Source organism: Arctopsyche grandis, chromosome 11 (genome assembly GCF_051622035.1).
Source record: "Arctopsyche grandis isolate Sample6627 chromosome 11, ASM5162203v2, whole genome shotgun sequence".
NCBI lineage: Eukaryota > Metazoa > Arthropoda > Insecta > Trichoptera > Hydropsychidae > Arctopsyche > Arctopsyche grandis.
This window is the reverse complement of record NC_135365.1, coordinates 29,475,956-29,494,888: the sequence shown is the minus strand read 5'-3', so window position 1 is coordinate 29,494,888 and position 18,933 is coordinate 29,475,956. Positions and strand designations below refer to the sequence as shown.

General features: G+C 34.2%; 1 protein-coding gene across 1 annotated transcript; it reads right to left on the bottom strand.

Annotated features, from left to right (window-relative positions):
- Positions 1 to 140: 140 nt before the first annotated feature.
- Positions 141 to 7,916, bottom strand: LOC143918855 (uncharacterized). The gene is made up of 11 exons (XM_077440930.1): positions 7,809 to 7,916; positions 7,225 to 7,433; positions 6,196 to 6,348; positions 4,741 to 4,771; positions 4,370 to 4,611; positions 4,163 to 4,299; positions 3,962 to 4,091; positions 3,727 to 3,872; positions 1,037 to 1,245; positions 668 to 936; positions 141 to 581 (listed from the first exon to the last, which is right to left on the bottom strand). The coding sequence occupies exons 3-11, from the start codon at positions 6,229 to 6,231 to the stop codon at positions 438 to 440; spliced, it is 1,344 nt and encodes a 447-aa protein (XP_077297056.1). The 5' UTR covers positions 6,232 to 6,348; positions 7,225 to 7,433; positions 7,809 to 7,916; the 3' UTR covers positions 141 to 437.
- Between the last annotated feature and the right edge of the window lie 11,017 nt (positions 7,917 to 18,933).

Sequence of the window (18,933 nt, the reverse complement as noted above, 5' to 3'; positions counted from 1 at the left end):
TTATATAAATTGTTTGCATTTATAAATATTATATTACTATATTACTTTGTATATATGAATATAAATTAGCAATTACATTTTTCTGTACATTTTTGTTACTTGTTTTTGTTACATATTTTTAAAATGATTTAAAAATGAATAGTAATTACAAATACGTTTTTATTTCTGCCAGTTTTATTTACCACATTTTAGTTGTCATGATTAAGAAATCGGTAAATGGGTCGGATGCGCTTTTGACTCATTGCCGTTTCCCAATCACAAGCTAATCAAATGTTATACACACACACACACATACAATACTTACAGCAGGTACGCAAAAGAATTAAGAATTAATAAATACAACTTACATATAAAGCTTAATAGCAATAATAATAAATTACGCAACACATATCAATAGAAATTGAGTGGCAGGAATGAAATATCCAACGTGTATCTCATCACTGAACTGTCGGTCTCCCCGTATATCCTATCGAATCGCAATACGTGTTGGTTTGAACTTGGCGTACTATTTGTTCGATAGATTTGTTGGACACATTGCTATGCAGGGCAACTGTGTGTAGTCGATTAGCCAAATAGCACATCTGCAATTGAGAAAAACTCGAATGTACCATACCATGGTGGTATGTTTTCAAAGATAATTTCATAATAATGATGAAGAGGGACTCACGATGACGCCCGACAGGAGCAAGAGACACCCCAACGCTCCGGCGAGTACCAGTGTTGTATTGCAGGACGCTTCCAACACAGCTGATTTGTGAAATAATTCTCCAGGCATGACGACAGTGTACTCAATATTCTCCTTGAATTTGGTGAATTGAGTTGTGTCGTTGAATTTCTGAGTTAGGGCTTCTGCCCTGATTCCTCCTGACGATAACTGAACGTTGGTTGTATTTTCATATAGAGCGAACGACATTTGCCGTTTCCTTCTCCCGTGACCTGTAATGGAATCACAAATCAGTCGAGTGAACTGTGTAATATATCATACAATATGTACATATATGTACACGTGTATTAGTGTATGCAGAAGTGAAATTACCCGACGATTCAAACAAATCTAGGCAAAAGTCTGGTTGACAGTCTGCGACGTCCATACAAGCTTTAATCTGAGAATGGATCCAAAGAGTGCTGCGTTCCTTCATGGTGCTCAATAGAAATGCTTCAAAATCCAAAAATACTTCGTTGTGTTTATCTCGATATCTTGCCGGCTGATGCGGAATGATCGAAGCGAAATCGCGATTTCTACACCTGCAAATTTTTTTCGAAGATTAGTGTTTTAATATTATATAAATGACCAATTTTATTTTGAATAATATACAAAAATTAAATTATCATTTTTATATTGATTTAGGGCTTAATATGTACATAATCTTCGAATATATGGATAAATCGATACTCCGTTGATTTTTATTTTATATTTAAAAATACTTGAGCGGGGTGGCATAATCGATGAGTCCAAAGAGATTGTAAATTACATACATATAAAATAAGAAAAACTAGAATCGAATTAAATTGAAACTGATAAAAAGCTTTTAAAAAGACTCAAACATACGATAACAAAAGAAATAAATATAATATCCTAGAAATTTATCAAGAATATTTTTAAAGAGGTTTATGTTACTATTAGTTACCAATTAATTTAGTAGACTATTCCAAATTTTAACCACTATTTAAAAAATAGGATTCTCTGATTCTAAAGAATAAACATATTTTATGGTGACTATTTTTTTCAAAAAAACGTTAATTAAATATCAATTCCAATTTTCGTAAACAGACCCACCCCAAGGAAGCAGTTGACTCCGCACCCCCCTTACATTTTTTATTTTATATATTATTTCTGGGAAAAAATAAAGTCATTTTCTTCAAATTCTACACAAGACTGGTTAAAATTATACTTAGTAATTAGCAAACATTTTAAAGTTTCTGCATTCAATTGCTTTTTATCACTGGACCACATATTATTCATCAAAGAAAAGAGTCGTTTGGCAGTTGCATTTGTTCTTGGTAAAACAGAGACAATATTCAACTAACTTTTCAATATTTTTGCAAGAGACAAACCTTTTTTGCCGAAAGCTTTGAATATTTCGATCCATGTATTTGATTAAAAAATGTGGACTGGTTTTGTCTCACAATTTACCTGGACAGATACCCAAAAATCCAGCACAGTACTGATAAAACCAATACGAATGGTCACCCTAATCTATTTCGAGCAGTGGCGTAGCAACTTGACAGCAGGTCATGCAAATCATGAGGGCCCAAATTTCTAGCACTCGATATGAAAAAATAACTGTTGCCAATCTAAAAATATCGAAAGTTTAAACAGAACATACACAATTTAAATAAATTGCGAACTTCATATGAAAAAATAAAATCAGAAGCGAAAGATATGGCCAATTAGTGGGGCTTAAATGATTATTTTAAAAACAAAAGTCACAATGTCATCAAACTTTATGCTGATGAGTTAGCGTCCGACTACCGATTCAACAACTATTCAGAGTTAGTGTATTTTATAATATTATTGACAAAGTAACAAATCAACTTAAAAGTCGCTTTTAAGGAATGCAGTTACTGAAAATCTATTTCAGTTTTCTCGAACCTCGCTATAATATAAATACATCAGAAGCAAATATTTATATATGTATTTTGAAAAATGGTTTGAAACTTAGAAAAAATACCCAGAAGTTTTCTCAGAGGAAATTGATGCCCAGTTCATTCACATAACTTCACTATTGAAAAAAAACTTGACTGAAAATATGACAATTTTCAGAATTTCTCGTCACGAAATACAGTTGCCGAGAAAGTGATTTTTCAGAAGTTCATGTTATTTTTTATTAAAAGTGGCGAGTGTTAAAAATGATTAAGACTAAATAATCTCGCATTACTGGCCGTTGAACATAAACAAGTATCAAAAATAAAACTTAAAAAACTTATTAGTGATTTCGCAAATATAATATTAAAGCAAGAGAGAAGAAATTTTAAAATCGGTGAGCTTATAATTCAATTTCTTATTTACTCTATTATTAGAATATTTATTATCTGCAAATATGTATGTATGCAGTTAAAATTATTTTATTTCATATTTTTTTTAAAATGTTAGGATACCCTTACGTAATTTTTGCACGATGGCTCAAAATTTCTAGATACGCCATTGATTTTGAGTATGAGAATATGACCTCTTAGATAATTGTTTTTGTTGAGCGTAAGAAGGACAATTATTGTCTTGATTACTGATTATGAATTTATAATGTTGTAAACTTCTATTAGATCGTTTCGTCTAATCGAATGTGGAGAGATTCAAATCTCTCCAATGTACGAAAGTGATTTTAGTTCGGAAGGCATTTTTGTAAATGTTCTTGGAACCTTTTCAATACATATAATAAATACTCTTTCTAAAATGAGGACTCCAAATAGTATATGCAAATTCCTATTTAGGTCTAATACACATTTTAAAATGTATAGTCAAAAAGCTTAGCACTAAAAATAAAAACATTCATTAATGATAGAATTTATATGAGTTGACCATTTCAGATCGCAGGTGGTAATAACTCATAATTTATAAGATATTTTTAAATAATTGAAACCTAAATGAGGTCATGATTAAATGCTCTTGACCATGCATTGATGCAAAATCAAGGTCGTCTTGTAGTATAATATGTATAATGAATATTGAGATCTAGTGTTAGTCTGATATTTATTGATTAATAAAAGTTAATATTAATATTGTCATACCCTTCTTTCACTAAAATTACACTTCCTGACATTCTGGGGTCGTCAGGATCGGGGGAAACCGTCACTTCCATTAATTTCACATATTTCCAAGCCGAGTCTGGGTTGATTCGAGCTCTCAGTTGTAGTTTGGTACCGATGGGAACAGCCTTAAAATAAAAAGTAGGCACACGTAATGAATAAATAAAAATCGTCAAGCACACATACACACGTATCTATGTAAGTAATTTGCATTCACTTGATCAACTGGAAGTTCGCCTGTAGAATTGGTCACTCTCGCAGCTGGCGCCTCTTTATACAGAGCCACCTCGTATTCCAGTCGACCTGGAGTTTCCTCCACTACTCCAGAAACGCGAGCGCCGTGTGGACTGCAAACGTTTACTTTTTAAGTTGACTAGTAGTCAAATAGAGATCATAAAAAAATAACAGATTAACTCACAAGCTTCCTGCAAAACCCGCTGCCTTGTTTTCTATAACCGTCGGTTCCGGAGGTTTGCACATTATGATGAGTTCTTGGTCAGATTGCATCACTACGCCAGGAAACTGCGGAAACCACACCCGAACATGCACAAACCCCTGCGAAAAATAATATTGTACGCACTATGCAAACTACATATGTGTGTGTATGTAAACGTTGAGTACTGACGTTTCTTTTCAAAACTCCGCAACGAGAAAAGTCTGTGATTCGCAGACGATAGAGCAGACCCGTGGATTCGGCTGGATCGGGCCTGATTTGACACGAAGTGTCAGTTTCTGCAGCCACGGACCTGTCGTCTGCGAAAAGAGGAGAACCCTTGAATCCTTCGGGTTTCCTCAAAAGAGCAATGATTGAATCGCGACTGCCGCCTCCATTCACTCCACCCCCAAAACTGCATTGGATGTCCGTTACTGCAACAGTAATACCTGTATATAGTACATGCATATTATCTTCATCTACCGTATTAATTGGGATTACCACTTATGCACTATCCATGTACACAAGTTATACATACACATAGTATAATATGTACAATTTACCGTCATAATCTTGCGACACCGCGGAGTGAAACTGAAACAAAAGTATACTTTTTAGTTTAATGTCCTAATATCCTATATTTTTACGAATTACATTTGCAAGAAAACTTTAATCGAGAGCAATTACCTACACACATTATATTACATATTCTTATATTAAGTTACAATCCTGAGATTCTAGTAGTAGGTACAACATATACATATGTATGCACTGGTGTCACCCCAATTTTGGAACAATGGGTTTCCAATTTTTTTTTCAATTTTTATATATTATACATATATGAATAAAAACGGAGTCTTCGGCTTTCTTTGGGTAATTACAGAACGACACAATAAAGTTTATGACTTTTACTAGAAAGGATGATTCCGAATGCAAACTCCAGACTAGGGATCCCAAATCTGAATATTCGAATACTTTTTATACGATCTTATTTTTTTATTTTCAATCTATAGCACATTTAGTTCTATTTGATGTTCCGGATAATGATTCTCTTAAAATTTTAATAATATCTTGAACTTCTTAAAACGACAAATAAGTAATTTAAAGCTACTATTCGATATTCGAATATATTCGAATTTGGGATCCCTACTCCAGACCATAAATATATGTATGTACATATGTATATTATTTATTATTTATTAATAGTTTTGGACCATTGTGGCATCACAGGAAGAACCTAATGCGCCACAATGGCCTACTTTAAGTTATTTTATATCAATACTGTAGACAAATTAAACGGCTAAAAGTTAATTTTGCTTGTGCATAACGGAAAAAAAGTATTTTCTCTTTACCTGCTAAGTAATCGACTGTAACCTTTTCGAAGTTGAAACCGTCGAAAACAATTTTTAAGATTTGTATATGTTTTGATAAAAAATATATGAATTTTTAGATTTCTAACAACGGGTTTACGGAAACTTTTTCGATTTTTAACAGCGGGTTTCCGGAAACCCATGGAAACCATTAGGGTGACACCACTGAATGTACATACATATATACATATGTATGTATGTAGTACTCACGTAGGTAATTGAACGAAAGCAAAACATCACTAAGAATGATCAAATGATATTTTAAAGCTCTGTTATAATATACATATAATATAATCAGTATTATGTACAATATCGGTGATTATCCGGTATAATATCAGCACTTGACCTAATACCGCTTCATAAACAGTTACAAGTGCGCAAGTGGTCATCATCCCGATATTCATCGTTCCGTAACTTTTCGGTCAGTGGTCCACGATGCTTTTTTTGCATTCAATTTTCATTCTTTCGCCATACCGAATTTGGAACTCGAATTAACGCATCAACAATGAAAAAACGAACAGTAAATTTTCTCACGCTATACGAATTCGGAAGGCTGCGGCCTACTTCTTATCCAGACATCTTAACCCTGAATATGTACATATAGGTAGGTAGGTAGATGATGGATGATCAGCAATAAAATAGACTCACTGCGAAAAGTAGCAGCAGCAGAAGCAGCAACGGCATGGTGGGGATGAAGACGGAAGACGGAAGACAGAAAACTGAAGACGGGGGCGCCACGCTCTGGTTGAGGCGGGGGCGCGCGCTCCGGGTCACCTCAGTTGCGGTATCGCTTGCGGTTCGCTGCACAAACATCATCAACTTCGTCAACACTCTTACTCGCATTCATTTATCAATATTAACTACATATATCTATCTTATTTTGGAGTTGGCTAATATGTGTAGCTAGCTGCATACCTTACATATTACATACCTACATTTATGTAGTATGTATGTACCTACACTTTTAAACGTGCTTGAATAAAAACCCAAAAGTAACAGAATATTGATCAATTTTATAATACATATCTATGTGCATTGATTCTGCCTTCAAAATTAGCTAAAATCAATAAAGACCTTAGCTGATCAATTGTGCAATCGATATTTTACTTGGGTCCCATATGTATAGGTTCAATTTAATTTTAGCACTGGTGATTTTCAAAAATACATTTATTTCACAGCTATTTTGTCACACATTGTTCATCGCAGTATGATTTTTGGCAAATTATATACATATGTACATATATACTTTAGTCATTTATAGTGTTTTTCGGTTCAAGGGATAACAATGCTTTCAGTGATCAAACGAATGATTTTAGAAATTTTGAACTTATTATTCGCTTTATTTTCTAATTTAGTGAATGAGGCGAGGCGCAAGTGGAATTTTCATACAAAATGGGGCTTTTTTCATGCAAATGTCCTGAAAACTTATAGCATTATATACTTTTCCTTTTACTTTTTTAGTTATTCTCACACAAAATAAATTGCAAACATAGTTTAGAAAACACTGATCTAAAAGCCATCCAGTTGATAAATACAAATAGTAAATTCACAATGGTTTATCTCAGAAAATTTTAAATGTAATATTATGACATATGTATGTACATAGTAGGTTTTAGCAAATATTAAGAGTGAGCTGATCAAGCTTTTTATAATAAGAAAAAATAAAAGAAATGTTACCAATTGTCAGGCGAATGAGCGAAGATAGTGGTGATGGTTGCGAGATCAAGAAACGACTGTCACAGAGTGGTGTTGTAGCGTTTTCTAGTGAAAACCGTTGCAGACAGATGGAAATGGCACTATGTACAACTACGATTACAACTACACTACATACATACATACATATACATAAATGTATGTATCTACAATACAACTACGGCTACATTTGCCTGCAACATTATATTATACATCCATGATAAAAAAAATAAAAAAAATGTGTGTGTAATATACATATAATATATGCTTTTTATTTCATCCTATCATTCCATCATTGTCTATTTTACAAGTTTTTATTAGTAATTATAGTATTATATTATTTTAATGTTAATGTATAGCATATATATATATATATATATATATATATATATATATATATATATATATATATATATATATATATATATATATATATATATATATATATATATATATATATATATATATATATATATATATATATATATATATATATATATATATATATATATATATATATATATATATATGTAATACATATATATTTATTTATAAACATATCTACTTACAGTCATACTGTTACTTAGGGCTGCCACTTACTTACTCTACTATTCTACTATCTATCTGTAACGGTAAATAATGCGATTCACTGTATTATCGTCGCATGCATTTACGTCGAATGTATTCCTTCAAACCGATCATCTAATTTCCATACTATTTTACTCTTTTGGAAAACACGCTACTAACTAGGACAGTACATACATATGTACATATATTTACATTATTTTTATCATAAACACACACTTCTTCATTCACATACATACATACAATATAAATACATATATACAATTATAGAAATACATATATAAAATTATAGAAATACATACGTATAATATACATATATAAAAATCAATGTTTGTCTATTTGTCTGCTGAGTCGTATGATGTTTGTAAAAAATAATCACCCAAAACCGGGAACGGGAACGGAAAAACAGGAGTGAGTGGCATTGCAATACATGCGTTATTGTGTGCATGCCTGAATTAAGGGCCGAGTACAACCCTCTACCATTATATTAAGATATCACCAATTCGTCACTAGTATGACCACCATCATGTATGACTCCTTCAATGTTAACAATTAAAACCACTAACCAGTAGGGATAAGACACACCATTGATTTGTGGCACACCTAATTTAATAAGTAACACCATTGATTTATAGCACACCTTAAGCACTGACTAACCAAAATTGTACGACACGTGTCTTCAACACTTTATTGTTTTAAAGAACAGTATATAAATTTCATTACTGTTAGAATTTAAGTTAGTCCGTAATTAGCTCTAGTACTGAATCTATATATATAAAAATCAATGTCTGTCTGTCTTGAATAGGCTCCTAAACCAAAGAACCGATTACGATGAAACTTTCAGAATTTGTTGTATGCATGTCCGGAAAGATTACTGTGAAAATAAAAAGGGAAAAAACCTCTCAATAATAATAATATTCGTAATTACGATTTTATCGACGTGAAAGTGTGTAGTGTTTACGTTAGCAACCAACTTGCGCGCACGCATTGCCAACGTACAAATACTTTACTATAATTTAATTTGATTATTAAGAACTAGCTGTATTACCCGGCTTCACTCGGTATTTGTTATATACACCGCATAAACATGACTAATTTAATAGTTAACATTTTATTTAAAAAAAAAAAAAATTAAAAATACATAAATAAAAAATATTATTTTTTACTATTAGATTAGTCATGTTTAAGCGGTTGATATTACAAATACCGAGCGAAGCCTTATTTTAAATATTAATTTGAAACTGAAACATTCACTTATCGAAACACATCGAGAAACGGAAACGGGGACGGGAATTGCATGCGTTATTGGACGATGGAACGATGGAACTTTCAGGATTTATTGTATGCATGTCCGGGAAGCTTACTGTGAAAAAAATCGGCCAAAAACAGGAACGGAAACGGGAAAAACGGGAATGAGTGGCATTGCAACGCAATAATTTCAAATGTTTTTGTTCGCTGCCTGCGTTTTTAAGACAAATGGGAACGGGAACGAGAACTTGAACGGTAATGGGAATGGGAACGGGAACGGGAACGGGAATTGCATGCGTTATTGTGGCATTGCAACGCATGCCGGGTTCAGCTAGTATATTAATAAATCGTTATTTTTTATTCAAACCGTTCGTCTGCAATTATTTATTCCTGCGATGATTTCTGTAAAAATAATTGCCCAAAAACGGGAACCGGACCGGGAAACCAGGAATAGGAGTGGCATTGCAATGCATGCCAGATTCAGCTAGTATACTATACATACATACATATGTATGTACATATGTATATTGATATTTATTTATTTATACGCAGTGACATGCCCAGTGCCGGCCTTACACCCTATAGTAGTTGTGGCTGCGTTTTAACGATAGTTTATAGGGAGTGCCACTCCCTTAACCTATCCATCGAACGTGTTGTATGGGATCGGACTCTCGGTGATGTTTGTGGTGCGGGCTGGCGGCTGCTCGCTTGTGGGGTGTTTGTCGATCTGGAACACTAAGCAAAATTAGTGCAACATCTGTGGGATACTGTCGGGGTTAGTGTGTTAGTGGGTGGTTAACGGGTATGGACCGTTTGGAGGTGGTTGAGTCTGGTTAATTAAATTGGGTGCTATTTTAGCCTATACCCATCTTCAGAATGTCGATGGGTCTTTGGTTGGACGTGAGTTTGGTCACACTGAGGGAGCACCCTATAGCGCTCTCGGACAGTGTTTTTATACACCCCTAGAAAAAAATTATAAAAAATGGTTACCATCCTCATTCTTCCGGGCTTGAGACCGGCAGAAAAGCAGTTAAGAAGGTTTCCCAACCCCATGTGGAGTTGGGAATAACAAATAAGTATAATGATATTTCAGAAGTGAACTTTCCGAGCCTTTCTTTCAGCAAAATCTTTAATTAAAGCAAAAAAATCAAGATTTTCGGCGATATCATTTTCAATAGATAGAGTACGGAAAGTTTCGAAAAACTAGGTTCATCACTTGCTGCAGTTTCAGGCAGTGTCAGCAAAATTCGAATAGCAACCCAAAATTTCGGATATAATTCTTGTAAATTATGCTGTTTTATAAAATTGAATACAATGAGTAGATTATTTTTACCTTGAACTTTATTTGAAAGAAAGGCTTTTAAAAGTTCATCGAAAAGTTCGTTACTAATAATATCAGATTTTGCTCTTTCGTTAGATTATTTACAAGATACAAAAAAAACCCCACGTCTTTTAATATTCGTTCAACTTTAATTAAAAAACTCGACCTCTAACTTTTTCTCGGGACAAACGATGGGCTCGTTTTGTGTATTTTTGTCAAATTACCGTCTCACGCGTATGATTCTTTTTAATTGTTTAAATACCGACTCTATTTGTAATTCCTTGGCTAAATCTTTAGCTGTGATTATAGCTATTTTAAAACCGTTTTCTCTATAATCATTAAAAAATAAACAACATTTCCGCACATTTGGAGAAATCCATATGTTTTTTTTTTTGAAAACAACGTTTATTTGAAAAAGAACATCGTGACAAACAATTAATGAAACAAGAAAGCAGAAATATTTTAATTGTCCCGCTAATGTGGTTGCTTCTTGAGCTCCACCTGGATCCCTTCTTTCAGTTTCAAATAAAGTAATTAAAGCATCATGAACGTTAACAGTTTGATGACGAACTGCATTGACACTTTGTATTTTCGCTTTCCACCATGTGTCAGATAAAAAGGAATGTAACGCGACGTTCTCCCCATCGTCCCATAGGGCAACACTCGCCCTTTATTTCGTGTGGCCACACAGAAAAGCGCGCCATTTAGGCACGCTCGCTTCGAGATTAGCTCTCTCACCCGCCATCCACCGAGGAAGAGAGATATCTCCTGTGCACGTCTCCAGGGGGAGACGGGGCCCAGAGATCCACCATCTTGCTGAAGAACCGCTGTGAGGTCGAGTGCAGCATCACTCCCTCCCAAAAGTACCAGCCCAACGTCCCCTGTATTCCTCACGCCGTTTCTGGAGAAACATCAGCCGTGAGAGGACCGCAGAGCCAGCTTCCCGACCACGAGCAAGCTGTTATCAACGAGACGATTTGCAGTCAGGAACCTCCCCGACTATATATAAACTGTATCCCAAGGTTAGTTCACGTTTCCATATTACCCGACCCTTGGAAGAAGAACGACGTAAACGCCCTCTGGACCTCCCACCGCGAGATCAGATAAGCGCGCGTAAAACCGTTCGTTACAGGAATTATTTAAGGAATATAATTGCACGTAATCAGTTAGAATCTTCCAGCGATATATTGAAGCTGAAAATAGTGTAAACCATCTTTGGAGAATACCAAAAAAAGTTACAGAAGATTTCGCAGCGTCGTATAGCACAAGATTTAAATTGTGACTGCTACAGGGAAACGTTGATTATGTATAATAAATACAAAAGGGAATGCGGCTTTAGCCAATGAATAGAATTTGCCGAGTACAAATGTTTGAGGTTAGATAGTATTAGTGTAAAACGAACTTCCTTAGAATTGACTTGGCGCCCGAACTTACTCGGCGCCAAGTCAATTCTATTCACCGGCTCGCATCTTGGTGAACATCCCCATTCCCCCCTCCCCAATATATGTACATTACAACAATTTTTGTTTACATTGCATACGTTCATTACAAATAGTATATTGATTTTCATTTGATACTTTTGCCGTAACGGGTAATAATGATGACTTCTGAGCAGTGGCGTAACTACTATGTAGCGGGGGTAAGCAATGCTTACGGGCCCACGGAGATAGGGGGCCATAAATCGACAAAATAACTGTTCAAATTAAGACACGTTTTGTTTAAATCAAGAAAATTATATTATGTACCTAAATATTAAAAATAATTATATTTATATTAATACTGCGTTGCGAAAACAAAAATTTGGTATTTCGATTTAAAAATTCGAGAGGGGGGGCCTTGATGATTTTTTGCTTACGGGCCCAAAATTCCTAGTTACGCCACTGCTTCTGAGCCATAATTTAACGAATTTTATAACTTATAAGGATCCGATGAAGTCAGCAGCGAATATATCAAATTAATGGTCATTAAGTTCGATATATGCATATATTATTACAATTATTCCAATTTTAAGCGATATCAATTGGAATTCACTTTTGTCCAATTTAAATATTGATTTAGCCTGTAAAAAATTTTACGATACCTTACAAAATATTATTGAATGCCACGTCCCTTTTACTCTTAAATCTAAACGTACCAAATATCCCCCTTGGTTTCCATCGTCTCTTATTAAAATAATAAAAGAAAAAAACAAATTCCATAAAAAATTTAAAACTTATTCAAATCCCTTAGATTATCAAAGTTTTTCACTATTAAGAGCTCGAATTAAAAAATATTCTTTAATCTGCTTTAGAAATTATATTTCTCTTATTCAAAATAATATTAAAACTAATCCCAAATCATTTTGGTCATATATAAATTCAAAAAAAAAATACTTCCTCTTCATATCCTTCCGTAAATAAGTCGAAATAAGTTGGAAATAAGTCGCTTCCCATGGTTCTGAAATCTGTACCATTTTTGCTGACTATTTTGACTCCACTTTCAATAGTGATTCTACCAGGTTACACGACAATTGGTGCAAGTCCAAAAGGTTCAACGACAAAATGTGCCCGAAAATTAGTGCATTGACAAAATGTACCCGCGACAAAATGTTCACGCGACAAAACCTTAACCTTTCTATCTCTAATACAGATACTTCTTCATGTAACTTGTCTACTTTTCATTTTGACATATCTACTGTACTCAGTCACATCAACTCTCTCAATGTTAATTTGTTTGCGACTATGACTATTTCATAGAATATTATCTACATATTTAATCTCTGAAATCATTTATCTCAGAGTGTTATAATTAGTCACCGGAGCCTGAGGGGGCCGTGTATTGTTCAAAGGTTGTAAATGCATTGTTAAAGGTTTGCCGAACAATGGATAGCACTGTGACTATCCTACCTCTAGTTATAATATTTTCATTGCTTTCGTTTAGCGGTTTAGTTCAAATTCAGCTTTGGTGACTATTGACTGTTGTCTAGCGCTTGATGTTGTTAACTGTTGCTTATTATTGCTGTCGGTTCCCTCATCACTGAGGATCGTGACTATGATGTGCGGTCAACCAGCTGCCTCCATTCAGTTCTAAATTCGGCCAGGCGAAGACTTGCTACCGTGGAAGCGCCCGTCGCTGCAGATACTTGGTCAGTCCAGCGTGCGGGGGATCTGCCTCTGGCTCTTCTGCCTTCGACGCTACCAACCACAACCAACCGCTCCAGGCTCTCCTCACCTCTTCGTGCAATGTGGCCGAAGAACTGCAATATACGTTTCAGGCATATTGTTGACAATCTATCCTTGATTTTCAATTCTTCAAGAATAACACATTCGTGCGTTTGTCGGTCCAAGGCACGCGCAGTAGCCGTCTCCAGGACCACATCTCGAAGGCATCGATTCTCCGTCTATCCGCCGCCTTCATGGTCCACGTCTCGACACCATAAAGGCAGACAGAAAAAACGAGACTCTTCACGAGACGGATTTTGACAGCAGTTGTAATGGCTCTATTTTTCCAAATCTTCGTTAGTTGTGACATTGCCGATTTTGCTAATGTAATCCGGCGCCGTATTTCCAATTCGCTGCCGCCGTTGTTAGATATGAGTGACCCCAGATAGACAAAATTATCAACCACATCTATACCGTTTAAAGCTGAGTTGTTGTTTTGCAGCTGTTGGTGACGGTCAATTATCATAATTTTTGTTTTGGGGCGGTTTATCTGGAGGCCAAGCACATTACTCTCTGTCTCAACACGACGGATCAGTTCGGCCATTTCTTCATGATTATTAGCTATGAGCGTTGTGTCATCCGCATACCGAAGATTGGATAGTTTTTTTCCACCAATGGACACTCCACCCTTCCAACCATCCAGTGCTCTACGCATTATATACTCTCCATATATATTAAATAGGTCTGGAGATAATATACACCCTTGCCTTACTCCACGTTGTACTCGAAAATTTGTCGAGTTTAGCGAATTGATTCGAACTACTGCATTGTTATCATTATACAAGTTATGTATTATTTTTACAAGATGCATGGGGACTCCCATGTCCAGTAGAACTTTCCACAGATAGTCCCAGTTCACAAAGTCAAAAGCTTTTTTATAGTCTATAAAACAAAGAACGGCTGGAGTTTGAAACTCCCGACATTTTTCAATGAGTTGACGTATATTCAGTATTTGTTCCCTCGTCCCTTTGCCTTTTACAAACCCTGCTTGTTCGTTCGGTATTTGCCATCCAAGGTAACTGCTCAAACGATCTTTAATTATATACAGCAATACTTTACTAGAATGCGATATTAAGGCTAAGGTCCTGTAATTCTCGCATTTTTTTGTAGATCCTTTCTTGTGTAAGGGAATGAATATTGAATTGACCCAATCTTTCGGCCATACTCCGTTTACCCAGATCTTGTTGCACATATTACATAGCGCCTTTATCGCAGTTTCACCAAGCTCTTTCAGAAGTTCAGCTTGTATACCATCGCTGCCAGGAGACTTTTTACATTTCAGTTTCTTTATGGCATTTACAACTTCAGATGTCAAGATGTCAGGCTCCCTGACATCATCAATTAGGGAAACAATTGAGGTCGACGAACTACCACTGTACAATTCCGAACAGTATTCTTTCCATCGGTTGAGTATCACATCAATATCTGTAAGCGTGTTTCCAAATTGATCATCTATTGTCCAAGTTTTGGGTGAAAATTTTTGAGTGACGATTTTTACTTTGTGAAAAATATCCCTTGCCTGATTCTTTAATGCGTGTTTTTCTATCTCCTCACATATGTCATTTATATATTTAGCTTTATCCCGCCTACAACTCCTTTGAATATCTTTATGTAATATTGCATACCTTTCAAGATATTCTGTCGATGTTATGCCAGTTTGTTTAAGTCTTTTACGTTCTTTTATCTTAACCCAAGTTGAATCAGAGATAAAAGACTTACGATGTTCATTTTGCGGTGTTTGATGTTTTCTGGCATACCGAATTATGAGATCTTTAAAAATTTTCCAAGACTCTTCTACATCTACATTAGGATTTATTTGGAATTCTGCATCTTTTTCTCTGATTACATTGCCAAAATTAATTACATCATCATTGGTGAGTTTAATTGCTTTATTTTGATGTCTTTTAATCATTTTCAATTTCAGTCGAAATTTAGCAACAAGTAAGTTATGGTCCGATCCGCAATCTGCACCTGGATATGTTTTGACGTTATGTATCGATGATTTCCATCTAGAATTTATTAATACATAATCGATTTGGTTGCGGTGACGATCCCCAGGAGATATCCAAGTGTACAATCGCCTAGGATGATGTTGAAACCAAGTATTCATAATGGACATTTTATTTTCAATGCAGAAACTTATAAGTTTCTCTCCTCTCTCATTTTGAATACCCAATCCATATTTACCTACTATGTTATCAATGTTGCTATTATTACCGACTTTGGCATTAAAATCACCAAGAATGATGGTCATTTCTTTGTTTGAGATATTTGACAATGTATCGAGTAGTGAAGCATAGAACGCATTTATTTTAATATCTTCGGCATCTGCAGTAGGAGCATATATTTGAAGGATGTTGAATTTATACGGATGCGTGTTGAGTTTTAAGTGTATAAGTCTGTCGCTTATGGGGTTGTAGCCAATTAGTGCACTGGTTAATTTAGATGCTAAGATCACCGCGACACCGCTATGTGACGAATCTTGGTTACCAGAAAAATATATCGTATTTCCAAACTGTTGCTTATTACGTTTTAAAATTATTTTTTTTTGAGAAAAATGTAGACACAAAACTTTATGTTTGTCGCTTCATTATCTTTTGCTGATTTTTATAAATAAATTGTAAAAAAAAAAGATTCTAATAAAGTAGCTTCTTCAAATAATTGTCAAAAATAAACACATGCACTGAGCAGACGCACGCAACTGCAACCGATAACACTGAGCAACAAAAAAAATCACGTTTTTGAGTTACCCGAGCGGAAACAAACTAATCAATCTTTACTAAGTTTGACCCACTGAATTCGAATATGATAATGATTTTTGAATATGATAATAATTTTGAACTTTTGATTGGTCTCCGCTCTGGTAATTTTTACATACCTCCTTTATTTTTGTTGCTCAGTCTAATTAATTATTCTACTCCATAATTATGGAACCAGCTCTACAAACTAAAATTACTTCAGCAACCGGATCAATTAAGACGTTGCGAATATATTGCAGTACATCACTGTATGTAAATATGTATGTATGAATATGTAAAGATACATCAGTGGCGGCTCGTCCATATGGGCTGTGGGCTGCAGCCCTCCCAGTATAGTACACATGCTGTAAAATTGTATAATACTATGAAGATCACAACAGGACCAATTAAAAGAAAGGGCCGAGGAAGTGAGGACTGTGAAAATATTAAGTTGGTTGGCATGATATCTGAAGAATACAAGACAGAATGTAAAAATTAATGAAAGAGGTTTCGCAGGGGTCTAAATTAGGACCTCTATCGTTTATTTTATATATTAACGATTTGATGACAGTATTTGGTGTTTTTAAAGTTCATATGTTTGCGGATAAAGTTGATGATATGCAAGTCATAAGTGATTTTCTATGTAAGGAATTACAGTTTGTTAGTGATTATTTATGCGAGATTAAACTGAAAGTGAACGTAAGTAAGACGAAGATGATGTGGATGAATAATAAAAGCGTTTTGAGTTATGTAATTATGGACGGGAGAGTGGTAGAAGTTGCAGATACTGTAAGTAAGGCATTTATATACATTGTAAGTTAAATTTTAGCGTGCACATTGATTATATAATTTAAAAAATGGCGATAAATTTGGTGTATTAACACTTTAGGGACCGCGCGATTACCATAGAAACTTACACCAAATACCGCTAATTTTTTGCGAAAATCGGCAAATACGAATGGTTTTACTAAAAACTTTGTAACTTTTAAACCAATAGACATATATGTATAAAATTTTCAGGAAATGTTTTCATGACCATAATGGATCGAGGGATGTCTTTCATTCATTGGTTATTAACCCCTTGCCTGCCGTCTAACCAATAGCATTTCATAAATTTTCGTTTATCAATATTTTTAAAACCATATTTTTTTTTCTTAAATCTTGTTATTATTATTACATAAACTGTCTTTATGTATAATCAGAATGACCATTTGCGTATGTTTAATTTTTATAATGAAAAAAATGTTAAATATAAAATTATGATCCATGATCGATTTTTTATGAGTTTATAAAAACGTCTACACTAATTAAATGCACTATATTTAAAAATAACTATATTTATTATAAAACACTAATATTTTATATTTCTGGTATAATTTTCCTCTAACAGCGTATCATCTCCTGTATTCTCCGTGATCGATTTTTTATGAGTCTATAAAAACGTTTACACTAATTGAATGCACTATATTTAAAAATAACTATATTTATTATAAAACTACGAAAAAAACACAAATATTTTATATTTTTGAAATAATAATCACTCGAGTAAAAGTTACCGAAATGCTATTCGCGCGATGGTCCATTGGATTTTTTCAAATATTTTTGTGCCTTCAGGATCAAGTTGAAAAGTCATCCATGGATAACAAACCATACTATATGGAAATATCAAATAACTTGCATTCAATGCATAGTGAATAGTCGAAGAAACAACGAAAACACATTTATATAAATGGTGCTCTTTTGACACAGATGTGTCGTTGAATAATTCTTCGACATTATCGGATGCACTGTATGCATGATAAAATTAAAAAAATTTCATGTTTCAGTATTTAAAAACACGAAATTTCAAAATGATTGACATCTCCCGAAAATAGTGAAACTTACATATATTTTATCATTAATTGATTTTTCGTATATATATCTAGACATCTCTTGATAATTTTTCGAAGCATAAATGGAATACCCATATTTATTTTGTTGGCAAAGTTGCATGTATTTGAGAACGCCTATGTGGCGTCCGCGGGCGCCAATGCTTGGACTATTCAGGACGCCAATGTGGCGTCCGCGGTCCTTAAAGTGTTAAGTATTTAATTAAAATTAGTAGCTTATGAAATTTATCAAATATAGACAGTAAAATAATAATATAATACTGTATATTGCGCCACAGTGCTCAATCTTTTCAGTGGATTGAGCATTGATAAACTGCAAAATATGCAAAATAGGGCAATGCTTGAAATTTGGAATGTGAAGATACGTAAGAATATTAAGAATATGTTAGATGCATTGGAATGGTTGATATTAGAAATAGTCTTAAATGAAAAACTTTAAAATTTGTATATAAACTTGATAAAAATTTATTACCTACATATGTACATAGATATTTTAATAAATAGAGATATGCATAATAATAAAACTAGAAATAGGAATAAATTAATTATAGGTAGGGTTAAGAAAGCAAAAACTGCAGAAAGTGTTTTCCGCAGGGGTGTTCAAATGTATAATGCCCTTCCTGAAAACATTAGAGGTGCTAAAAACATTAGTGCCATCTTGAAGGATGCTAATGGATACCTACCTCTGTGGAAGATATAATTATATTAGTTAA